The sequence below is a fragment of the Enhydra lutris genome, unplaced genomic scaffold, assembly GCF_002288905.1.
Source record: "Enhydra lutris kenyoni isolate GAN:26980312 unplaced genomic scaffold, ASM228890v2 scaffoldscaffold37, whole genome shotgun sequence".
In the NCBI taxonomy this organism is placed as follows: Eukaryota; Metazoa; Chordata; class Mammalia; order Carnivora; family Mustelidae; genus Enhydra; species Enhydra lutris.
This window is the reverse complement of record NW_019154121.1, coordinates 8,061,851-8,086,914: the sequence shown is the minus strand read 5'-3', so window position 1 is coordinate 8,086,914 and position 25,064 is coordinate 8,061,851. Positions and strand designations below refer to the sequence as shown.

At 38.0% G+C, this 25,064-nt stretch overlaps 1 protein-coding gene across 2 annotated transcripts in view; it reads right to left on the bottom strand.

The window, feature by feature from the left end:
* The window catches only part of LOC111154526 (solute carrier family 36 member 4), a 36,339-nt gene extending 11,680 nt beyond the window's left edge, over window positions 1–24,659 (bottom strand). The window contains exons 1-8 of one of the 2 annotated variants that reach the window (XM_022514183.1): window positions 24,538–24,659; window positions 23,329–23,419; window positions 21,762–21,850; window positions 20,616–20,711; window positions 18,464–18,548; window positions 13,491–13,718; window positions 11,432–11,530; window positions 3,798–3,967 (exon numbers count right to left, since the gene is read on the bottom strand). In XM_022514183.1, the coding sequence (XP_022369891.1) occupies window positions 3,798–3,967; window positions 11,432–11,530; window positions 13,491–13,718; window positions 18,464–18,548; window positions 20,616–20,711; window positions 21,762–21,850; window positions 23,329–23,419; window positions 24,538–24,659 (980 nt within the window). Of the gene's footprint in view, window positions 1–3,797; window positions 3,968–11,431; window positions 11,531–13,490; window positions 13,719–18,463; window positions 18,549–20,615; window positions 20,712–21,761; window positions 21,851–23,224; window positions 23,273–23,328; window positions 23,420–24,537 lie in introns of both variants that reach the window. The other variant, XM_022514184.1, reaches the window with a different exon arrangement.
* Window positions 24,660–25,064: the final 405 nt, after the last annotated feature.

Here is a 25,064-nt window from a genome sequence, read left to right as displayed (position 1 = left end):
AGGTAACGAGCTCCTCAAAGTTCAACACTCTACCTGCCTAGTAGGTTCAGCGATTACCTGCCATTACTCATCAGCTTTATTCTGCAGAACGTTCAGGCTCCCAGCTCCGGTATACTACAAACGCGGGCTTAGACCTGGGGTTGGTTCTGTTATTTTTGGCGGGGGCAGATGAAGGGCCAGTTCAATTATCTTAATAATTATTAAAATGCCTACCTTATCCCTTCCCTGTTCTTACATGGTTTTTCTCTATTTTTAACTGAATTGTTCCTATCCAATACATGTTTCACAAAGAATGTCGTGTGTGAGAGCAGAAACACCTTCCTGCTTCTTAGCCTTTTTGTGTGTGTGAAAACCTAATACCCTTGATATTTCTTAGAAGTGCTATGTGTGCTGACTAAATGAGTAACATGTGAACTCACTCCAGGCCAGTATTTTTCAAACTAATCATGACCCACTAGTGGGTTATGGTATCAATTGAGGGAGTTGTGAAAAGTTTTTTTCTTCTTTTTCCCTAAGATACAGACTGGAACAGAGAATACCAGGGGACACTGTATGTAGAAAATATGGGTTTTTATTTAAGCTTTTACTTATACCCTACTTCAGTGACTTATAGGAGTGTGTGCGGTGGGCACCACAAAAACATATACACAGACACACATACTCTTATTTCTAGAAGGTTTTAAAACATTTCCCTTTTTCTACTATGGGTTGTAGTTTAAAAAGTTAAAAAGCCACTAATTGGAACCAAGAAGGCATGGAAACTGTGATGGGGAAAAGGCGGAGGGGTATGGAACAGACCTTGTGTTTCAGACAGGTAAAAAGTAAGCAACACAACACAACTGAACAAAGGAAATCACAACAAAAGCGAAAGATGTTTGTTCCTACGATGTCACTCAGCAAGACAGATACCAGATAAATACCGTTTGCTATCTTAGGTCCTCTTGTGAACTTGTTACACCAGCATTCACGCTCAGTAATCACCCTCCACTCCCCACTCCTCCATGCTATGCTTGAAACAGGCTACTTGACAGGTCTCTTCTCAAGACTCCCAAGAGAATGCTTTTTCCCCCTCTCGGCTGTTATTTGGGTTCTGTTAGTGGAAGTCCTGGAAAAACGCTGCTACAACATCACTCGACTCAGACCCCTACCAGTGCCTTGGTTCTATTATCAGGTAACAAGGGACATGCTCTTCAACTCAGAATGCTAGGTAGCAAACATTTACCAAGGCCTCTTGAGCGCCGAGCCACGTGCTAGATCACAGAGGTACATCCTAAGCCGAGAAGCCGCGGGGTTCCTGCCCTCAAGGAGCTAATGATGCAAATTTACTTATCATCTTTCAAACACACTCTTTGCTTCAAAGTCTAAATGAGACAGACTGAATACTACTACTCATAACTGGTTTGAAAAGATGACACCTCAGTCAATAAACAGTAAATAACTTGGAGCTTCTCTAATCCATAATTGCTTTATCCTGCGCTGCTTTTTAATCCAGCCTTTTCTTGTAGGACGACCTTGATGAACTCAGAGAACGTACGTCACAGGGCATCAAGAGCCCCACACGGGGTCCCAGCAGTAGCGGCTGAGAGTGCCCCAGGCTCCGTGACAGCCGTTGGCTTTTATACCCACAATAACCAGCACCCTGCCCCTTCTCTGACTTCCTAGGCCTACCGCCCGAAGCATGGGGACGGAAAGGAAGAGACTGATCCAGAGCACATCAAGAAAGAAATTTTAGATACGATCCTATGATCACGCCTGATCCTATGATCTCATTCTACAGAAGTCTATCACTGTGAAGAGACGGGCTTCTCCGCGGTATCCCTTGGTCATGGCTGTTACTTTAACCGGCCCAGAGGCACAGACCACAAAGAAATGAACAGCAGGCCACAGATTAAAAGTTACGTTGCCTCTGATTTCATCACGGAAACACACATATCCTAAGGCAACTAATGTTACATACAAGGTTGTAACGATTCCCACGCCTCCCACAAGGAAAAGGAACTAGCCAACACGAGCTCGCCAAAGGAGAATTACGTATCTTGACTTACTTTCCATTTTATTCCAGATTTTTGTTTCTTAGGATACGTGTACTATATCCTTTCCTCTAAATGAAAAGCAGGTGACTAGCTAGGCTTTCTTGAACACAGATGATGATGTAATGGTCCCTTTTTAATGGAGACTTGCAACTAGTTCTGTTCTAAGTGTAAAGCACAGCAAAGAGGAATAAGGGGAGAGGCGGGAAGGGGATGCAGAAAAAGGGAAGGATTATACAGAGCTACTGCCAGGGCATACGGCTCCCTCAGGACTCAGCTGTGAACGCCCAGAGCACTCCCTGCTTGTCTCCCCCACACTGCTTCGCCATGCTCTGAACTCTCTGGGGATAGGCACATCTTAACTTCACATGCCATGTAACTCCCCCTTCGGTCCCTGCTCTTTTTAAATACTTCTGTGAGGAAGAGTAAGGAAGAAAGTTCTGAGACTATTTCCACCTATATTTTATATTTGACATTAGAAGTACTTGTCAATTTTATTTCTGAAATTGTTCTTCAGATTTATTCTAAATATATTCTTAGTAGGGAAAAATACTACTTTCTAGACATCATATAATATTTGAAAAAAAAAAAAGAACTATGCTACCATACTTTTTAGCCTTGATCATCTCTTATATTAATCTGTTTAAGATTCTAGCCTGTATTAAACTATTACAAAAAGAGATATATTTGGAAGAAACACAATTATATAATCAACTATAATGTAAGTTAATGAAATAAATGCTTAAAGTTACATATCTTGTTTGTGATCATGTCTCTAGTCTGAAACGAAGGTATAACATTGGACACGTTTCCATCATGAAATAAAAATGTGTCACAGTTGAAGTAGAATTATAGTTGAAGAACACACTGCATGTTTGCCCCCTGTGAACCTGGAAACTATTCGAGGTACATTGTATCACAACTGTCTTCGCGTATGCATTTGTTCTTACAACATTTTTGAGTCCAGTAAAAAGCCGGGGCTCAGAGGACTACTGAGTGACGGATAAACGCCCAACTACCAACAGGAAGCCAGTCAGAACACATAATATTTAAAAACACTGCAGGTTTCAGACTTCTATCCAAGCAGCTCAAGGAGCAGTGGGGCATTAATTGAATCAGCATTTTAGCATTTATTCTTTGTATTTATCAAAACTAAGGAGTTACTTTCCCTTTTATAAATAAGGAGGCATGTCAACATGGGAATCGCTGTCAATAATCTTTTTAAAATCCCCAGAGACTAAACCCCGGAAGAAGGAAAAACCCCATTACTTCATTTTGTAGAATATGGTTCTAATATTAAGAGAATATTAAGAGGCACCATATTATTTTTTTAGTAATGTGTCCTATCTGTGTTCTGAAAGGATTTGGGGTACATACCTATTAAGGCAGACCAGTAAAACAGTGAGGGTCATAAGTGGTGGGTTTTATTATTTTATCAGGAATCCAGGGTGTTGGATTATTTGGCAACAAATATAAGTATTACATTTTTTTATTACAGTGAGTCCACAGTAAAAGAATCCACATTTTACTTTTATATTTTACTCAAATTGGGAATATGTTACAATTTTTAATCTTTTTAAAGAATCCCAAACAAATCTGTAAAATCACAGATGATCTCTTCTGAAGATTATGAAAAAATTCAAGGTTACACAAATAAGAAAGCACAATAAAATTTTTAAATGTTTAAACCATAAATCCAAAAATACACCTTTATCACCAAATATCGGTAAGCTGTATCTAAGGACTAACAAACTCGTATCTACCTACCATACATCCTGGGGAAGATTCAAAGTTATGCTGCCTTTGATTTCATCACGGAAACACATATATCCCAAGGTAGCTAATGTTACATACAAGGTTGTAACGATTCCCATGCCAATATTCAAAGCTTGGGGGAAGCGTTTTGATTCTTTCATTTGATTTTCCAGTGGAAGGACCTAAGAAGAGAATGCAGGTAATACAAGTAATTGAAAATAATCTAGTATCCCATCTTACATATATATGTAAATTAATCTTTCTATAGTTTGTATGCATATTTTATTTCCTTTAAAATAAGACCTAATTCAATCAGAGAAGGTCCATTATCATATAATCTCTCTGATATGAGGAATTTGGGAGGCAGGGTGGGGGGTTGTGGAGTGTAGGGAAAGAAAAAATGAAAAAAGATGGGACTGAGGAGAGAGATAAACTGTAAGAGACTCAAGCTCAGGAAACAAACTGAGGGTTGCTGGAGGGTGGGGTGGGAGGGATGGGGTGGCTGGGTGACAGAGACTGGGGAGGGTATGGGCTATGGTGAATGCTGTGAAATGTGTAAGCCTGATGATTCACAGACCTGTACCCCTGAAGCAATAATACATTATATGTTAATGAAAAAATAAAAATAAAAAATAAAAAAAGACACAATTACTGAATATTTTTCTTGGTGTTATATATATTTTTACACTACAGATTTTTCAAATCCTTAAAATAAAAACCTCTGAAATTAGCTCTTAGCAGGCAAACCTGTCAGATTTTTTTTAAAATAAACTTTTTTTTTTTGGAATAATTTTAGATTTACAGAAAAGTTACAAAGATAAACAGAAAACTCTCATACACCCGACCAATTTGCCCAATTGTTAACATTTTAAACTACCAAATTACATTTGTTACATCTAAGAACCAACATTGGTTCATCACTATTAAACTCCACATTTTATTTGCATTTCATTAGCTTTTCTACAATGTCCTTTTTCTGTTCCAAGGTGCCTTCCAGGATGCCACATTGCATTTTGTTACCATAAATCTCCTTGGTCTTCTCTGATCTTTGATGGTTTCACAATCCTTCCTCATTGTTCATTATCTTGACAGTTTTGAGGAGCAATGGTTAGGTGTTTGGTATAATGTCTCTCTGGCAGGGTTTGTCCGATGTTGTCTGATGTTTGTACACTGGGGTTGTAGGTTTTAGAACAAGATACCATAAAGGTGAAATGCCCTTCTTACCACAAATTTTGCCAACAGGATTTGTCACTGGTGAAACTAATTTTGATCACTTGGTTTAAGGCTGTTTGCCAGGTTTCTCTGCTTATAGAGGTCTTCTCTTCTTTTTCATCATATTCTGTTCACTGCAAGCCAAGTCACTAAACACAGCCCATACCCCAGGGACTGGGGAGAGTAAGCCACACCTCCTGACGGGGAAGTACCTACATAAATTATGTGGGAATCCCCCCATATATGTATTTATTTATTTATTTATTTATTTTTTAAAGACTTTTATTTATTTATTTGACAGAGATTACAAGTAGGCAGAGAAGCAGTCAGAGAGAGGAGGAAGCAGGCTCCCTGCTGAGCAGAGAGCCTGATGTGGGGCTCAATCCCAGGACCCTGGGATCATGACCCGAGCCGAAAGCAGAGGTTAACCCACTGAGCCACCCAGGCGCCACCTATATGTATTTATTTAATCACCTATTTATATTAGTATACATTCACGTGTATTTGTTTTATACTGTGAATATGAATCTAAGACACTTATTCATTTTGTTGCTCATGTTGTTCCAGCTTTGGTCATTGAGAATGACATCAGGTCGCTTCCTGTATTCCTTTGCATGCCTCCGTTCTTTCGGTTTTTTGCTTGTTTTGTTTTTAGCATTTCCATACTTTCTAGAACTACAAGATACTCCAGACTCATCTTGAATGTCCTTGTTTCAGCCCTAGAATCAGACGTTTCTCCAAAGAACTTTGGTTCTTTTGCTGTAAAGTGGTACTTAGAAGTCAAGATCAGGGTGCTGGGTGTGCCCATAGCTACTGTGTAACTCTCAGCTGATGTGCTAGAAAATACGTGTGTGCACACTAACCCAGCTATATTCATTCTGTAATTGCTTCTACAGCTAGCCACCTGTAGCTACTGTCTGTCAATGTAGTGAGAAAAAGTTATTTTTATTATGTGCGGAAAAAAAAAACCTTGAAAGAAAAGAAAAAAAGGCTAATTGAAGAGTTAAGTTTTTTAGGCAAATCTTCAGAGGTTTTGGCCAAATGATTTGACCATACAGTCAAAGATACTAAGAAACAGGAGCAGCAAGAGGAAAACAGCAGCGGCAAGCACACTTACAATGTGCCAGGGGTTCTTCTTTTTTAATTAAGTTAAAATCGTCATATAACATTAGTTTCAGGTGTAAACATAAGAATTTGATATTTATATACACGGCAAAGTGATCACCACAATAAGTCTAGTTACTATCCATCACCAAACAAAATTACACATTTTTTTTCTGTAATGAGAACTTTAAAGATTTACTCTCTTAGCAACTTTCAAATATGCAATAAAGTATTATTGCCTGCGGTTACCATGAGAAATGGGCAAACCTTTAATTAGACTCACCAACTAAAAAGAAGAGAGGGCTCAAATAAATAAAATCAGAAATGAAAGAGAAGTTACAACTGATACTACAGAAACACGGAGTTTCATAAGAGACTACTGTGGATAATTAGATGCCAAAAAATTGAGGAACTTGGAAGAGATGGACAAATTCCTTGAAACACACAATCTTCCAGGACTGAATCGTGAAGAAATAGAAAACCAGAACGCTAAGATTACTAGTAAGGAGATTAGATCAGTAATTAAAAAAAACTCCTAACAAAAGTCCAGGACGATGACTTCACTGGCAAATTCTACCAAAATTCAAATAATATTTAAATACCTCCTCTTTTCAGATATTTCCAAAAAACTGAAGAGGAAGAACACTTTCAAATTCCTTTACGAGGGCAGCATTACCCTGATACCAAAACTAGACAAGGACACGGAAGAAGAAGAAGAAGAAGAAGAAGAAGAAGAAGAAGAAGAAGAAGAAGCAGAAGCAGAAGAAGCAGAAGAAGAAGAAGCAGAAGAAGAAGCAGAAGAAGAAGAAGAAGAAGAAGCAGAAGAAGCAGAAGAAGAAGAAGAAGCAGAAGAAGAAGAAGAAGAAGAAGAAGAAGAAGAAGAAGAAGAAGAAGAAGAAGAAGGAGAAGAAGGAGAAGAAGGAGAAGAAGGAGAAGAAGGAGAAGAACAAGAAGAAGAAGAGGGGCGCCTGGGTGGCTCAGTGAGTTAAAGCCTCTGCCTTCAGCTCAGGTCATGATCTCGGAGTCCTGGGATCGAGCCCCACATTGGGCTCTCTGCTCAGTAGAGAGCCTGCTTCCTCCTCTCTCCCTCTCTGCCTGCCTCTCTGCCTACTTGTGATCTCTGTCTGTCAAATAAATAAAAAAAATCTTTAAAAGGAAGAAGAAGAAGAAGGAGGAAAGAAGGAAGGAAGGAAGAAAGGGGAGGGAATTATAAGCAATATTCCTGATGAATATAGGTGCAAAAATCCTCAACAAAATATTAGCAAACCAAATCAACAACACATTAAAAGGATCATATATCATGATTAAGTGGGATTTATTCCAGGGATTCAAGAATGGGTCGGGATCTACAGATGAATTAACATGATACACCAAATTAACAAAATGAAGGATTCGAATATATCATGCTACTCCCTTCTGATTTTTCTGGTGAAAAATCAGCTAACAGCCTTAAGGGGGTTCCCCTGTATGAAACAAGTTGTTTTTCTCCTGCTGCCTTTAAGATTCCCTCTTTGATTATGTATCTCTGTGTGGATCTCTTTGGGTTCATCTTATTTGAGACTGCCTGTAGAACTGGATGACTCTTTCCTTCCCCAGGGAATTTACCAGCCATTATTTATTATTTTTTGGCATCTTTTTCCCTCTCCTCCTTCTAGGATTCCTATACCACAAATGCTATGCTGCCTGGTGTTGTCCCAGAGGTCCCTTAAGCTCTCTTTACTTTCTCAAATTCTTTTTTCTTTCTGCTGCTCTGTTTGAGTGAGCTCCACTGTCCTGTGTTCGAGGTCACTGATCAGTCCTGCTTCATCTCGTCTGCTTCTGAACCCGTCTAGTCTATTTCCAGTTCAGTAATTGTATTCTTCAGCTTTATGACTTCTGTTTGGTAGTTACTTTTCTGTTGCTTTTTTGAAGAACATCCATTGTTCTCCCAGGTTTCAGGAGCATCTTTATGACCATGACTTTGAACTTTTTAACAGGTAGATGACTTCTCTCCATCTCACTAAGGTCTTTTTCTGAAGTTTTGTCTTGCTCATTCATTTGGAACATATTCCTACACCTTGTTTTTCTTAACTCTCTGTGTTTGTTTCTATGTATTAGCTGAAACAGCTGCATCTCCCAGTCTTAAAAGGAGTGACTTTGTATAGGAGACGAACTCTATCATTCAACTTTGCCCTAGCTCTTGGTTGTCTCTTGGACCTTTGTGATTGTCTAAGTAGCCTAATTTATTGATAGATTTCAGTTGTTGAAGGTGTGCCAAGGCCTGCCAGTGTTCCAGTGTAGGGATCTCAGTCAGTACCAAGTTTCAGGATGATGGAAGTCAGATCCTCAGGCAGCAGCTTTTAAAGTATGGGAAGACACAGTCCTATGAGACCATCTTTGTAAACCCTGCTGGCCTTTAGACCAGGAGATCTGGAGGGGTCTGCTGGGGGAACAGTTGCGAAGTCAAGGCTTCAGATAACTGTATAAGCCCCTTTCTGGGGGGTACCAGCAAGCTGTAGCAAGACCAGAGGGCACAAGATGGTATTTCCCTGTCTACATTCCCTGAGAGCACTTCCGCAGCCTCAAGATATGTGACCAACCTGAAGCCTACCCCTCGGGTGAAAGCTTCTGTGCCAGCAAATAGGCCTTTTTCACTGGCCGACTTGCCGTGCATTTCAGTCTGTTGTCTGTGCAGTGCCCTCAGTGTGGCAGGCGGCCAAGAACTGTCTTTCCCATTGTTCAAGTCCCATGGGGCCCTGGCACACAAACCCTCCTACCCACCAGAGCCAGGTGATCAAGGGGCATCCCCAATGTGGACTACACTCACCCACGGCTTTATTTAGTAAGGCAGGGCAAGGACACTGGGGGCAGGGCACGGCCACCAGTGTTAGAAAGGCAGAAGAGGGGGCACCTGGGTGGCTCAGTGGGTTAAAGCCTCTGCCTTTGGCTCAGGTCATGATCCCAGGGTCCTGGGATCGAGCCCCGCATCAGGCTCTCTGCTCAGCGGGGAGCCTGCTTCCTCCTCTCTCTCTCTGCCTGCCTCTCTGCCTGCTTGTGATCTCTCTCTGTCAAATAAATAAACAAAATCTTAAAAAAAAAAAAAAGAAAGAAAGAAAGAAAGGCAGCAAGGAACTGCTGTGTTTGTGAGTGTCCACCTGCACAACCATGACAGAGGGAGATCACGGATAGGGTGCTCGCGAGTGCCTCCATCCCTGCGGAAAGTCCCAGCTTGTCCCTGCCCCTCCAGCAGATGCTTTTAGACCAGCAAATGAATCCCCTTCACATAGAGTCTAGGTTCCTTTCAAACTGCAGCTTTCATGCCAGGTTCTGAGTCCATATACAAACCCTTCAGAAGGAGTTTCTCAGATCCCAACAGCCCTTTGGATCCTTTGAATGTAAGCCTACTTGGGGGCTTATCTCTCAAGGGCAGGTCTGAAGGGCTGGGATGCCTGATGTGGGGGCACACACCCCTTGCTCAGGGAAAAGCTTCAGGCCTATAAGATCCCTCCCTGTACTGGGTCACTGCAGCAGGGGCAGAGTTTCTGGTGAGAACATATCTCTGTCTCCCCCATCCGTCTTCAGGTGCCTCCTCCATCCGTCTTGAGGTGGACCTTTTACTCCTTTGAAGTGGAGCAGCTGTTCAGCTAGTTTCCAGGTCCTTCTCAGAGGCCATTATTCCACATGTAGTTTTAGTTGTAGTGTGTCCATGGGAGGAAGGAAGTTCAGGCTCTTCCCTTCTTGCCATCCTAGACCACCCCCTGCCAGGGATTTTTCCAGATGCTTTGCAGGCAGCACCTCATATAATCCTCACCATAACCCTATACCACAATAACTCCAGTAATAGCTCTACTTCTTAGGTAAGTCAGATCCATATGGAAATATTAACTAGTTAATAGGAGAGAGAACCACCTGGATGTTCTGGAGATAATCCAGACCTAAAATAAGGGACTAAGGTTAAGAATGGTGCCAGTGCAGCTACAAAAGGAGGAAAGGAAGGAAATTCACATTTATGTGGGCTCCCTCTGGGGCTAGCAGCACTGTGGGTGTTTTAAATGTAATTTCATTTATGGGGAACTATGAAAGAAAAATAAACATGCCTTGATTACTGATGGAATGGGGGGAACCAGGGACAAAGTGAAAGGAAATGTTCCAATGTTTCAAGCTTGAGGGACTGAAAGTAAAACTAAGAGAAATAGGGAAATGAGAAAGTGAAGCTAGCTTTGGATTAAGAAAGTCTATGTCAGGGGTACCTGGGTGGCTCAGTGGGTTAAAGCCTCTGCCTTCAGCTCGGGTCATGATCTCAGGGTCCTGGGATCGAGCCCCACATCGGGCTCTCGGCTCAGCGGGGAGCCTGCTTCCCCCTCTCTCTCTCTCTGCCTGCCTCTCTGCCTACCTGTGATCTCTCTCTCTCTCTCTCTGTCAAATAAATAAAATCTTTAAAAAGAAAAAAGAAAGTACTGTGCCTTTAAAAAAAAAAAAAAAGAAAGTCTATGTCAGCTTCAGAGCTGTCGAACTTGAGATGTTAAAGGACAACTTAACTGGGTATATCCAATAGTTAACTAGAACTTACTGGTTAAAGATGGAAATGAAAATCTGCAGTTATGTCTGTAACCGTCATAAATGGACCTGTAAGAATTCGTGAGAATTCTCTAAAGAAGAATTAAGAGAGAGCAAGAACCCAAGTAAAATGGTATAAAACTGTCTTCTAGGTCAATTTCATCTGTGATTCGTATAGGTACGTATAAGTGTTTTCCCTCCCGTACTAAACCATTAGACATATAGAGAGCAGAGAGTGATATTTTATTTTCCCCAAATCTACACATTCCAGGCTTTAAATAAACTGGAAGCATCTTAAATGGAAATACTTAAGATCTGAGGATCCACAGGGTGCTTGTATTTCTTGGTAGTAGCTTTATGATAACATCATTTCTCAAAACAAACATGATATGTATAAATCTAAAGGGAGAATTTATATTTGATTCTTCTATGTAATGGCAACTTTGTAACAATTTCAATTCCCTTAAAATCATCTAGTCTATAAAATGTGATGCTTGGGCTCTGTCTGAATAATTTGGGCTTGGCAGACGAGATTGAAGACAGATAAAACAAAATTGGCCATGAGTTGAATTCTGAAGCTGGGTGATGCTGACACAAGAGTTCATCTATTATTCTCTATTTTGTCTTAGGCTTGAAATTTTCCATAATAAAGTGTTAAAAATCTAAACTAAACTATAATTCAAATCTAATCTACCAAACTACAAAACAAAAAAGAAAAATGGATTTTTAAATGTAGTTTGACTACATAAATCTTTGTGTTGCCTTAAAAATAATAATAAAGAGTAAATCCTTACCACTCCTATGCCTTCAAAAGCAAACACAGCAGTACCAAAAAAGAGTGGGTATTTTTTCCAACCAGCCACTATTGGAAGGTTGTGGGGACTTGGCATATTCTAGAGAAAGAAAAACAAAAAAAGATAAGTTAACATCTTTACTTATTTTAAAGAATTTAAAATAAATAGCGAAATCATTTACTTCTGAGTTTTACAACAGCAAATGTATGTTATAAAAGTGAGTAATTCTTTCAATAAACACTTTAAGCATCCTATGTTAAATGTAGCCAAGCTGTTAGGACTTCACTGCCAAAAGCCATTGTTTCCCTCATGCCCACACATTCCATCTGGGCTAAACGCTCCTGATTACCTGCTGCTACCTTCAAGTCCTGAGCTGTTCACTCCACGTATGGCTCCTGGCACGACAGGAAATACACAAGCATCCTCAGTCTGAGCTGAGAGCCACGGTATCAAACCCCACTCACGGTGTCCAATGAAATCCATTTTCTACTCTGTTTTCATTGCTCTTTCAGTCTCCAAGATACCTGTTCCTAACTCTGGCTTTTTCACATCATAACTCTGCTGCTTCCTAGTACAGGTCTCCTCCTGGTCTCTGTGTCTTAATCTTTACCTTGACAGTTCTCATTACCCTCATTATTTGTACATATTCCTTAACTTTGGCTTTGATTACTTGGCCTTGATGCATAGCCTTGTTCCAACTTTCACTATCTGGAAACTCACAAATGCACATCTTGCTGAAGATCTCTGGTTCCACAAATGGCTGTATCTTCCAGCTACGCCTAGACTGGTTCCCACTCTGCCCTACCTAACTGGAAGTGGGATTCAAGGCAAAGGAAACGGGATGAAAAAAGAAACTGAAGTGTGAAAGCACATGGATAGTCTGGGAAATAAAGAGGTCTAGAATATTTGAAGCACAGGGAGACGTGTGTGCTACAGTGATGATACATGATGGAAAACACAAGCTATGGTCAAAGTGAAAAGAGTAGTAAGTGTCTGAGTCATTTGATAACACCAACTGTTACTCAAGGCTCACACTGTTCCCTCTACCTAAGGAGCCTCCTTTTCTGCTCCGCTAACTCTTACAAGCTCAGCTAAGGATTCATGAACTATGGAAAGCCTTATGAGACCTTCCGGCCTGTCCCCTTCCACTCTTATGTACAGTAAGAAAATGTCTACAGGTTCTGGAATTTGGTGGGGGGGCAGGTATGAAACAGAGTTTGTAACAAACTGCCAGTGGAGGTTTCAGAACAACTGCAGCAATAATATACAAAATGGGTTGGATGAGAAAAGAACAGAACAGGAATGCTTGACCTTTTCTGAGTCATTGGCCCCTTTTGAAAAATGAAAGCTATACAGTGCTCAGTAGAAGAATGCATATATACATGAACATTAAATCTTGCAAATATTTTGAATGCATTTGCAGATCCCCTAAATCCCATCAATCAAAAAAAATTTTTTTTTTTTTTTTTTTAAAGAAATACTACTTTTATGGTTGGGCTCCCCAGACAATGGACAATGAAATCAACTGAGGTCTTCTGATAAAGAAGTTACGGACTAGGGCAGTGGCAGTGAACTGAGATGGTAGCAGCAAATAAAGGAAAATATAAAAATAAAATAAATAGGAAAATAAAAGCAAATAAAAGAAAATTTAAAAATTATATCTATATTCCATCTGGAAGCTGGATCAAATCTTAAGAGAGTAAACAAAACAGTACTGAGGTCTTTGTTTCATGTTGCACAGTGTACTGAGGCATGATCCTAAATCACACAGCTTCCTAGGGTGGGTATTACTCTCCTCTGCAGCAAAGTCATAAAGCCCAGAAGCATATTTACCAAAATCTAAAACCAGACCTGAACACTAAGCCTGTGCTCTATGGCACACACCTTTCAAGCTGATCAGTATCCCCCAACCAGAGACCAGAGTTGACTCCAAGTTGATCTCTGGTATGCCACATAATGAGGCAGGGGTCTTTACATATCACTACATTCACCTCCAAAGTAAACAAAGAATTTACTTATTAAGAAACACATATGACAGTCAAAAACATATTATACTTACCCTAACAACATACTGATAAATTATCACAAGGCTGACAGCCATGGAAATGTTGGCAAGGAATGAAAGCACAAACAGATTCTTTAGCTCACGAATGAAGACCAAAAGAATTATGAATGGTAGAAAGCAAAGCATATATATCCTTAGGTCAATACTTCTTCTCTCGCAAGGGTTTGAAGAATTGGTACTGTTCAAAAGAAATACTTTACTCTCCAGGAATCCTTCATGAACCTATATAGCATTACCAGGAGAATAAGAAAGAGGGGGGGAAAATTCCATCAACTTATAAATAAAAAAAAAAAAAGAAAGAAAATTATTATCTATACACTCTATGTTAAATTCCTTTATGATTAATCAAATATTTACCTTTTTCAAGATATTCTAGCTTCTTAGAAATATGTATTTATCAAGCTTAAGGATAATTAAAATAGGATAATCTTCTTTGGAAAATAACTTCTTTTATCATACTGTAAAAAGAAGGTTCACTAGAAAATTATGAGGATGAATTTACTAATTTATTTTGAAGCTTTGTGCTCATGATCCCTGCAAAGGTTCAATTTGTTTTAGAGATAATCAAAAGTGGATGCATACTTGTTAAGAATGACCATATCCTACTCCGACTTATTTTCTTCAGAGGAGGAAGCAAGCTCTAAGTTCCTCTAGGAAATGTACAGTTGTCAAAATAAAGTTTAGAAATCATAGTCTAACTTTAAAACTGTTTTATAAAACAACTGTTTATAAATTATCATCACTATCAATAAATACTTAGTAAGAATCCACTAAATTCATTGATGGCCATGTGTTAGATGTAGGTAAATTTCTGCTAGAGCAATAAACTTCAATAAATCAGTTTTACCTTAAAATTTATTCAGCCACTTCTATAAACCAACATTCAGTGTTCAAGAGAGATACAATAACTTATAGTTTCTATATATTAAAAATTGTCTCATCCAATTAATATGATCCAATTTACTAAACTAGAAATGAAATTATAGAGGATTTTAAAAACATTCTTAAAAACTCACAGCAGAGGCAGATAATATTGTAATTTAAATACTAGTGAAAATTTATTTGCCCCCAAACACTGTACCCCCTCCCCACTGAACACATGAACGTGATCAAGTCTCCAGATACATCAATTCTTAAGAACCAGAGCCTACAGTAATAACAGGAAGCAGTTTTTGAGGACTGAACTAACGCGGTACACAACATCTCATCTCATCCTCAAAACAACTCTCTGAGGTGGGTGTTAAGAAAACTGAGGTTTAAGGAGGGTTAAAAAAGCTTACGTAGTATCAAGTCAGTAAGTGGTAGCTCTAGGATTCCAGCCCAGGCATGAGACTAGAATTCAGCTTATGACAGCTGCATGTTTTAACCCGACCAAATCCCCCCATCGCGGAGGGGGCCCTACCCAAGGAGCCGCCTGGCCTCTACTCTGACATCTCTCTCTCTAAATATACTAAGTATTAAGAGGCCCGCAAGTCAGAAGTTTAGAACAAAATTACAGTATGATTAACAATTCAAGTGTTTCTTTTAATTTTATACTTACAACTTATAAAAAGCAATATTTAGTGTCACTACAAATGTATACATCATCTTAAACTGCAGGGAATATATTTACCAGTTTAAGCTAGATAGGCAACTTGTAACTCGCACAGGACTAATAAACTCTCAGGTTACATCAGGAACCACTTAAGAAATGCATACCTCATGTTATTCTTGTAACTGGCTATCACAACTTTCTGTTTTATATTTTATAATTTGAAATAAAAGATTGGTAATTCACATTACTTGGTTTTAAGAATATATATTTTTTGTTGACTCAATTTTCCCAATTGCAAATTTATTTATAGCCAAATGCTTCTGTATCCAAGAAGTACTGCCCATAATCAGATTAGATAATGATCAAAATTAAACCCTAACAGGGATACCTGGCAAGAGAAAATCAGTTACATAACCAATTTTAAAAAGGGTAGTTTGAATGGTGAGATGGTTGGGAATATGAAATTAATTCTATCACAAATATCTCATAATAATTTAGTATTCTTTGGCAGAAAGACGGTTATAAAAATTGTCAGGATTAAAAAATAAAATAAAGTGTAGATACATACCCAGAGCAAGATTCAGGTAAACATTTGAGTCCTTTGGTGCCCTCTAGAGACAGATATTGGCTATCTAATAGGACTTCCTATGATCTCACATGTTTACCAAAATGCAAAACACTGAAATAAATATTATAAAATAAAATTACTAAATTCAGTTGTTTCCATTTAAAGCTTAAATTTACTAACATCTACTACTTATGAGTTTTCAATGATTCAGTAATCTAATGGTTAGAATTCCAAAGGTAGATTATGTTCTTCAGCAAAGCGAAAATAAATGCAGAACTAAAGACCCTGTATTTCTAAACTACTTCACATTTTGCAAAGGCTTTCACAAACCTTTTGTCAGTTGAGCCTCATGGTAAGTTTAGGAGGAACAATGGGAGATTTTGTTGCTATTCCCATTTTACAAGTAAGGAAACTGAGGCTTGACCAAGGATAAGGGGATCTTGTCCCACGTGTGACTTAAAACTGAGAGGAGGGATTTGAATTTGGATCTTCTGCCTCTGAAGTCCATGGTCTTAGGTAACATTATATATTTTTTTCTCTTAGTGTAATATCCCTTCCCCACTCTTCATGCCCATATATATACTATTTTTATCCGTCTGAAATTTTCTAGAGTATCTTAGAGTAAGAACAGAAAGGAGTTACCCACAATGGGCTAGAATCCTGGAGGCACTACCCATCCTTCCCCCTCCCTCCCCCCAATGCTCATAATGACTTAATGGGACTAAAAACAGCCCTGTGGCAGTTACAGAGCAGGAGGTTCCCTGTATGTACTCCCATCTCCCTGTATGTCAACTAAACCCCCACTTCTCTGATTTGATAAAATATTGCACTTTGATTTTATGTGGATTAATGCAGTAATAAACTGAAGAGTTTTTAACTGTACGAGTAGTAGTCAGTAAGGTGGAACCACCAGTGTGTCTACTGCTGGAGACTGCTGTCAGATGTGGGTGTGGGTTTCTCTGACGCCGCTGTCTCAGGGACCATCTGTCCTCTCTGCTGAGGCGAGGGGTTCAATATTGCTTTCAACCTCTCTCAAGTCTGAGCATCTCTTTCCATGTTGCTTTTTATGCCTCAAAAGGACTTTTGTCCTTCTATCTACAGCAGGCAATCTCCTTCCTCCTAGAAAGTCACTTTTTCTACCTGGTCTGCTTAGAATATGTGCAAATGATTTACATCCTTCCAGTCAACTTTGGAAGCAACTGATTCTATTCTGCAGGAAAACGTCACCAACCCTAAGCTTACAGACATCTACTCTGTCATACTGCACACACACACACAGCTAAAATCAGACATGATCCTGTCCAGTGACAGGTGGCAGCCGGGTCACAGACCTAGGTCTCAGCTTGAGTCACACGACTTAGGGCACACTGCCCATGCTCTGTGAGAGTCAATTTACGCATTCAAAAAATGAGCGTTGTACATTACAGAGTAGTTGTAAAGACTAAATGAAAAATGTCATACTTTATTAACATACAATTATAAGGCATTATTAGCATTATCCATAAATTCAAATCAAGCTTTTTGGAAGCTCTCTTGAGAAATATTAGAAAAGATACATTACTGCCAAGTTGCACAATCCTAAAAAGGGATCATTTCCCTTGTATTCCACATAAATGACTGGTAAAATGATGTGTCTTCTCAGTTCTTAACACCAGATAGCCTCTTGACTGAGTTAATAGTCCAAAGAATAAGCAACTTGTGGAATTAAACACTTGTAAATCAAAGGCACATCACCTATAATGAGCAATGCTAATGAAAGCATCAACTCTCTTATTTATAAAGAAAGGCTGACTCAATGAGCCTTGCCAATATTAAAAATCTAAGCTAGAGGCTTTAGCAAATTATGTCCCATACACCAAATCCAGTCTGCCACCGAATTCTGCAAATATGATTTTATTGGAATATTACAGTTTATATTTGTTTATATATTATTGTCTATGGCTAAGTTGAGAAGACCATATGGCCTGTGAAACACTAAATATTATTATCTGGCCCTTTCCAGAAAAAGTTTGCCATCCCTGCTCTAAATACAAAATGAAGCATATTTTATACTCGAAAAAGTAAGCCGAATATATACTTACATAGCTACATACAGACTCTTTAGAAAACATATTTACATCATCATTTTGCATTAAAATACCTACAAGTTCTACATATTACTATGTAAGATGTCTACTACTGCACAATGCATGTGTGGACAGTTAATGAACGTTATTGATGAAAATAATGATTAAAGAGGAACAGGGCGTAATGTACTAGTTACAAGCTAGAGCGCGTAAGGAAATGTGTTTCGGCATTGTTTGGATAGGGGAGCTTTTTTTATTTCAGTGCTTTGCATGTTTGTTCAAATTGACAGTCTCTACCAAGACTGCAAACCACCTTCTTGTAAAGCAAACCCTTAAAGTAAGGAGAGAATTACAGAACACTGCACATTTTTGGATGTAGTATCTTTTCAGACAATAGCAACAACTACTGGATTTTAGTAATACCCACTTTTTACTTTACTTTTTAGGTTGCTGGCTAAAGCCTTATATATTTATTTATGAAAAAGCAATATAAAAATATGCTCCCCAAACATCTGTGTTTCTGCTAAATTTCAAGTATCTAAGAGTCAGTTAAATTATGTCCAGTTCAGATCTGACAGAACAAACATTACTGATACATAATGGCAGGAAAAGTAAAATCAGCAACAGTAGCAGAAAATCCAGCTTACAAAAAAGAAGACTAAAGGAAAATTTATAAAGGAACATGCCTTATGAAAGGAATACATTTCTGTGTTCACCCAGGGCTTACTCAGAGGAGATATGATGCCGTAATTATAGAAGTGGGAGAAACTGATCTCAATAGCTGGAGGAAAATACTTACTTGCTTTACATTTTCAGCTAAGAAGACAATATAAACACTACAGAATCCCAGCTGTGTTATCACCAGAAAAAAGTCAACCACACTCCTGAAAAGAGATACCCACAAATAAGATCACTAAGAGCAGCTGATATTCTCAGTATTTTTTCTCTTGTTAAACTATTTTTTTTTTAAAGATTTTATTTTTATTTATTTGAGAGAGACAGTGAGAGAGAGCATGAGCAAGGAGAAGGTCAGAGAGAGAAGCAGACTCCCCGTGGAGCTGGGAGCCCGATGCGGGACTCGATCCTGGGACTCCGGGATCATGACCTGAGCCGAAGGCAGCTGTCCAACCAACTGAGCCACCCAGGCGTCCCTCTTGTTAAACTATTTTAAAACATTTTGTTATAGCTTACATTCTTTTCACTTCCTTCAAATAAGAAATAAACAAAATATGTATTTTCTACAAACGGCACACATTTATGATTGGTAGGTCACTAGAATTATTACTGAGCAAAAAGATGTTCCATTAAGTTAAAAGGTGAAAATTTTGCCCATCATTTATTTCTGAAATTCAACAGTCTGAGTATCTGCTTATAAAACAGTATGAAGAAAACATCTCATATTTTATATTAGGCCCGTCTCTCCTACTTCTTGAGAACTTTTCCTGATTAACCCAGGGTACCTTCCGGCCCTCCCAGCTTCTTGTCATTTGCAAGTATGATGAGTGAGCATGCTCTCCATTATCCAAATCACTAATAAGAACATGGAATGGGAGAGGACTGGGGGCATGGCCCTAAATCATAAGACCAAAGACCCTTCCAGTAGCTTAGCTCTGTTCTTATTGTTTAATGAGATACTTAAGAAAATTCTAGCTACACGAAATAGTGCACAGTAATGGAAAGGGGATGTCACCAGTCAAATTAGCATAGTTTGGGTATGGTAGTTAATCAAGTTCTAAATCTGCATACATGGTATTAATACGCAATCCATATTTCTCTACTTTGTTTGGAGAACGATGAGTGATTACAACAGCATGTACCTACTAATTCATTATAGTTTTTAATCTGACCATGGATGTCGAGTTGTCAAACAACCTGGTCTACAGATCTACACCCCTTCCTTCTCTCATCTGAAACCGGAAGGGCCCTTGCCTATCTTCACTCTTGTCATAACTACAGCTCTCATAGTTCTTCAGGGATCTCCCTTGTAAATAATCTTGATACCATATAACAAATTCAAGTCTCTTTTCTCTGATGAGCTCCATTTAAGTATTCCCTTAAGATCTTTTCATCCACCTTGGATTTTAGTATCCTACTAACAATCATTCCAGCCACATCTACTTGGAAAGTGATTCTTCTTGATAGAAAACATAGACAAAGATGCATCTACTCTGGGGCAGAAGAAGGAAGAAGATAGGGTTCTGGGGCAAATCCTAGAGCATTAGGCCGTCTTCTTCTTCTTCTACTTGGCATATCAAGAACTCTGAGCAGCTCATAAACAAATCTCACTTTCTACAAATTCCCAGAAAGGCCATATTGAACCATAAAATCTCCTAGCACTGTTTTGTTTTGTTTTTTTTTTCCTGCTCTTAATTTCCCTTACACATATCACTGGTACTACAGTGGGCATTTTGTTGATTACCCATGCTTATTTTCCCAGTCCTGTATTCATCTGGCTTTGATCAGTCATGTATACCAATGATAAAGTTACATTTAAACAATAAGACAGTAAAATTAAGATTATGCTAAAATACACACTTCATATATAAGCATGTAGCTAAATACCACAATTTTATCTAAAATATGAGACTGTAACATTTTTCTTGCTTTTGCTCCTTTCCTTAAAAACATATTAGCACGATTATATCATAGGTTAGCCAGATACTTTATAAATGTCATTTTATTTAAACTACTATAGTAATCCTGTGAAGTAAGTATCCCGTAAACTCATCTGATGGTGGGAAAATTAAAATAAAATGACAAATCATTTGATTCAGGTCATAAAACTGAAAAATGGTAGAGTTGAGATTTGAACCCAAGTCTGTATAACTCTAAAGATTATGTTTATTCCCCCCGCTTTATCATACTTCTATTCATGTATCTTGCCAAATTAAAATACTTTAAAAATAACGTGATTTCTGTAAGCAGATATTAACGACATAGCAAGTGCTTACCGTCCCCATGCTGCTTGCTTCTGAAGACAGCTCCAAGGACTTACTTCCATAGCAAAACTCACAGTGTCACTATAACCTAATGTTGACTTTTTGAACCTGTAATTTAAGGACATATGTGCATATGAAAAAGGAAAATTTGAAGTTGGCCTATAAATCCAACCCTTGAAAAGAACATCAAATAAATAGGAATTAATAAATGCAAGGCCATGCACTGACAGAGAGTTTTCGAAATTTCAAGAACTGCATACTCAAAGATATGTATCATGAAATTTTAAATCTGTTATTTTTAACCAATATATTAGTTTTTATCTACTGTTAAAGTTTACATATTTGTAGAAGTCATATAATGTAATATTTGTGCTTCACTGACTTAAATATGTAAGTATTTCAATTACAAAGAGCATCAACTACATTATTCACTGCCTAATTATTTATTCTTAGAAGGGCATTATTTTATACATCAGCACAGGGTTTTACAATTTATTTACATATAAACTATCTTACCTAATACTCAGCCCATGAGATAGGCATTATTTCCCCTTGTTCTCTTCCCCACCTTTTTTTTAGGTATCATTGTTATTTAAAGATCATAAATGACTTGCCCAAAGTTTTAAGAACATTTAACAACAATAACAAAAAGAGTTAAGGTTAGAATATTAGTTTACTAGAATAGGCAATACTTAGTTTTTAAATAGTCCAATTGTGCAAGTAGAAACATTTCATGATACAGAAACAAAGAAAAAAGAATATAATTTTACTGACTATTTGCCAACCCACAGATCAGCAAAGAACACCAAAGGCACCATACCCTAAAATGAATTCCTACCAAATGGAAGACCATCACTCTATAATTGAAAGTAGTGCTGGGGCCTCCATGTCGATCCTGATTTTTTTTAATTTACATGGAAAGAAACCATCCCATTTCACTAAACAGGGCTGTATTCTAAAAGAAGTGAATCTATTCTGACCATATTTCAATCACAGGAAATACTATCTTTTTCCATATTCATTATTTTAGACTTGACTACATAACAGATTAGAGGAAATATGATTGTTAGTTGCAAAGCACAGTTAAGACTAGCTGATGCTTTAAATAAATACATTGCTTTAACGGAAACAGAGCACACTTAACAAATCCTCATTTACCTCTGACACAGAAAGTGACTGCAGCGTACCAAAATGTGCATGCAGTGAACCGAAATAATTCCTATAAATACAAGGCTGATTGGTCCAAGCTGTGGGGGGAAAAAATGTATAGGATTAAATATTTAAGTTTAACAAAAATTAAGCTGTCTTACTGTGAATGAGACAACGGACTACTCATTTGTGTGATTCAATTTTGCTGGACAAAATGATTAGTCATTTGCATACAGGAAAATTCATAAACTTGATACTGAACGAATTTCAGCAATACTTAAGACAAGTGCGTATGACTCCATCTCCACGGCTTGCTAAGCCGACACTATGAGCACAGACGATAGCCATGCAGTAAGGTAGGACAGACCTCACCTCCAGTAACATCAGATGGTAAGCCTATGACCATCAGTGTCCCATCGCAAAAATTAAATGTGACGATGAATCATTATCTGAATGACTAAAAACTGCTGTACCCATCTGGGGCTGTGCTTGTTGAGCACTTGCTATGTGTGAAGAAGAAAAAGTGGTATATAAAAAATTTCAAGTATTTGTTTACATTGTTTACAAATTAAACATTTGTTTAATATTGAAGTAATTTAATATTGAAGTAATGCCTGGATTATTGTTTATATAACATTTATTTAATATTGCCTGGATTATTGCAACCCAGACAAAATACGGTCAAAATTTATTTTTGTAATCAGAAATAGTTTAAGTTTCTCTAAATTAGGGTGGCCAAGCAAATGCAGAGAGAGAGGATAGTTAAAACTGTTCTTAGCAAACTGGTAAGGTTTTAGACCTCTAATAAAAGGTTAAGTAAGGACACCTGGGTGGCTCAGTCAGGCCTCTGCCTTCAACTGAGGTCATGATCTCAGGGTCCTGGGATCCAGCCCCACGTCGGCTCCCTGCTCAGCAGTCTGCTTTTCCCTCTCTTCTGCCTCTCCCTCCACTCATGCTCTCTCTCTCGCTCTCTCTCAAATAAATAAAATCTTAAAAAAAATAAAAAAGACTAAATATAATTTCATTAGTTCATAAGGCAATTCTCCCTAAGATTCTCTGCAATTACAGTAACTGGTTCTAACAACACTTCGCACATTCGTTTTCAAACAATAGTGTTATCCCTTTTCTTTACTAATATTCTTTAAATCTAAAAACCGCATATTTTATTCTGAATCCAAAAAACCATAAAATTTCACCAACTCAAATAATCTACTCTATAAATATATTTGTTGATATGAGTACATGGCTTACACCCCCAGAAATCCAAAAAAGTTATAAGATATAACCATACTTGGAAAAAGTTAATACTATTTTAGGCTCTTTCTGCCAAACACTATGAAGTATTTGAAAGTTAAGTGATTAAACAAAAAGTTAAGTAGTTAAACAGAAATGAAAAGAGTAATTAATTCTCATTTTTGCTAAATGTTACTATCACTGTTTACACAATCTTATCAGTACAATCTCATTGTTACCTGGTCAGGTCATATGTGACTAGGCCAGCGGTTAGCTTGTCATTTTTGCTGTAATTAAGAGAGATAACTGTAAGTTAGATAGAGTTCACAAAGATAAATCTTACCACTACGCCTGCATTTTTTATTGCCAGTGGAAGCCCTAACAGGCCCGTTCCAATATTTCCTTTAAGCAGATGCATAAGAGTTTGCACAAATCTGAAAAGTAAACATTGTAAGATTTTAGGAAAAAAGCTAATAAAATCACATGATCACAGTTTTAGCATTAGAAAGGAACTGAAAATCAATCTCGGCAAGGAATCAAATAACATTTCCACTCAACCAGATGAGTTGAATAGGCCAGAGGTCATATGGGTTCACGTGCTACCTCTGCCATTCACAAAAGGAGACACAGAGGCTTATTATGGAGAGTAAATGAGCTATTTAAGTGATACTATTTTTGTACATACTAAAGAAATACAGAAAAGGTAATTTTCTCATAAGATGCCTGGCTGCTATGACATTCAGAATCATGTTGAAGATTATATATGGCTAGGCTATTAAAACAGAGCAATTTATTGACACTGTCTATGAAACACAGTACTAAACACATTTGATCTATGATTATCAACTTAACAGCAAGTTAACTAAAAGAAAAAGCACACAAGTCTTAAAACTATGTGTATCATCAGGTAAGATAAATACTGATTAACATTTAGACATCATGTACTCCCTAAGGAATTCCACCTAAGTTTCCAAGAGGCATCTGAAGGAAGTCTCTTAACCAAGAAAAAATAAGTTCAACTAGGAAGAATAGTGCAAATCTTAAACTCAGGAAATAAACATGCTTGCCTAAATTTTTTTCAGTTTATACTATTTTGATCAACTAAGTAACTTTGCTTAACTGTCAGAGTAAGAACTTACTCAAATCTATTAATGATGACAAAGTAACAAAAACAGTTCTACAAGGTTCCACTGCCTTCCCACCACCATGACTTTGTTTTATACCATTCACTCAGCATGAAGAAGTGTTTACTACCTCTCACTGTCTAACTCCTAACCATTTCGAAGCCACAGCTCGTAAAATTTCTATTCCTTTCAATCAGGTCTCCCTTCTTGCAAGATCCAAAGCATGGGACCATCACTGCAGCAATTTCCATGTGCTGCTCTGTATTTTAGATGCATTTCTTCGTTCCCAAATGTACTACAAATACCTTGAGGGTAGGGACAATATCTTACTCATCTGTGTGTCTTGTGTAGTACCTGTGCTTTACCGACAGAAGATTAAAAATATATATACTAAATGAAAAGGAGACACTGAACCCCGTAACACTTACGAAATACCCTCCTGGTCATCAAGCTGGTAGTGCTTCTGAACAGGAAGGAGCTCTTGTTCCTGCTCTTCATCTGATGTCCCATCAAAATTCTGCTCATTTATTAAGGGCCTCATTACATCCATATCTTCAAAAAGAAAAACAAAGTACTTCACTATGATTTTTAACACTGAGTTCAAGCTGGTATAAATGCATTTTTTTAAAAGAAGGGCCTACCACTGGTACTTAAGTTAATTCACTTAATTTTTCCAGTCTAAGTTAATTCCCATTAATGCTTTGAGTTTTAGTATATTTAAAAAACGAGATTCATTTGCTGATTATTTTGTTTGGACAAAGCAGGGCAAAGCTTAAGTATTCAATGCAAATCTTATTCTGCTTTGTCAACATGAGGTTTTTAGCAAATGATCACAGAGTTATGAGATTAAAAAATGTGAATAATCAGGGCACCCAGGTGGCTCAGCTGGTTAAGTATCTGTCTTTGGTGGGTGTCATGATCCCAGGGTCCTGAGATCAAGCCCCTCATCAGCCTC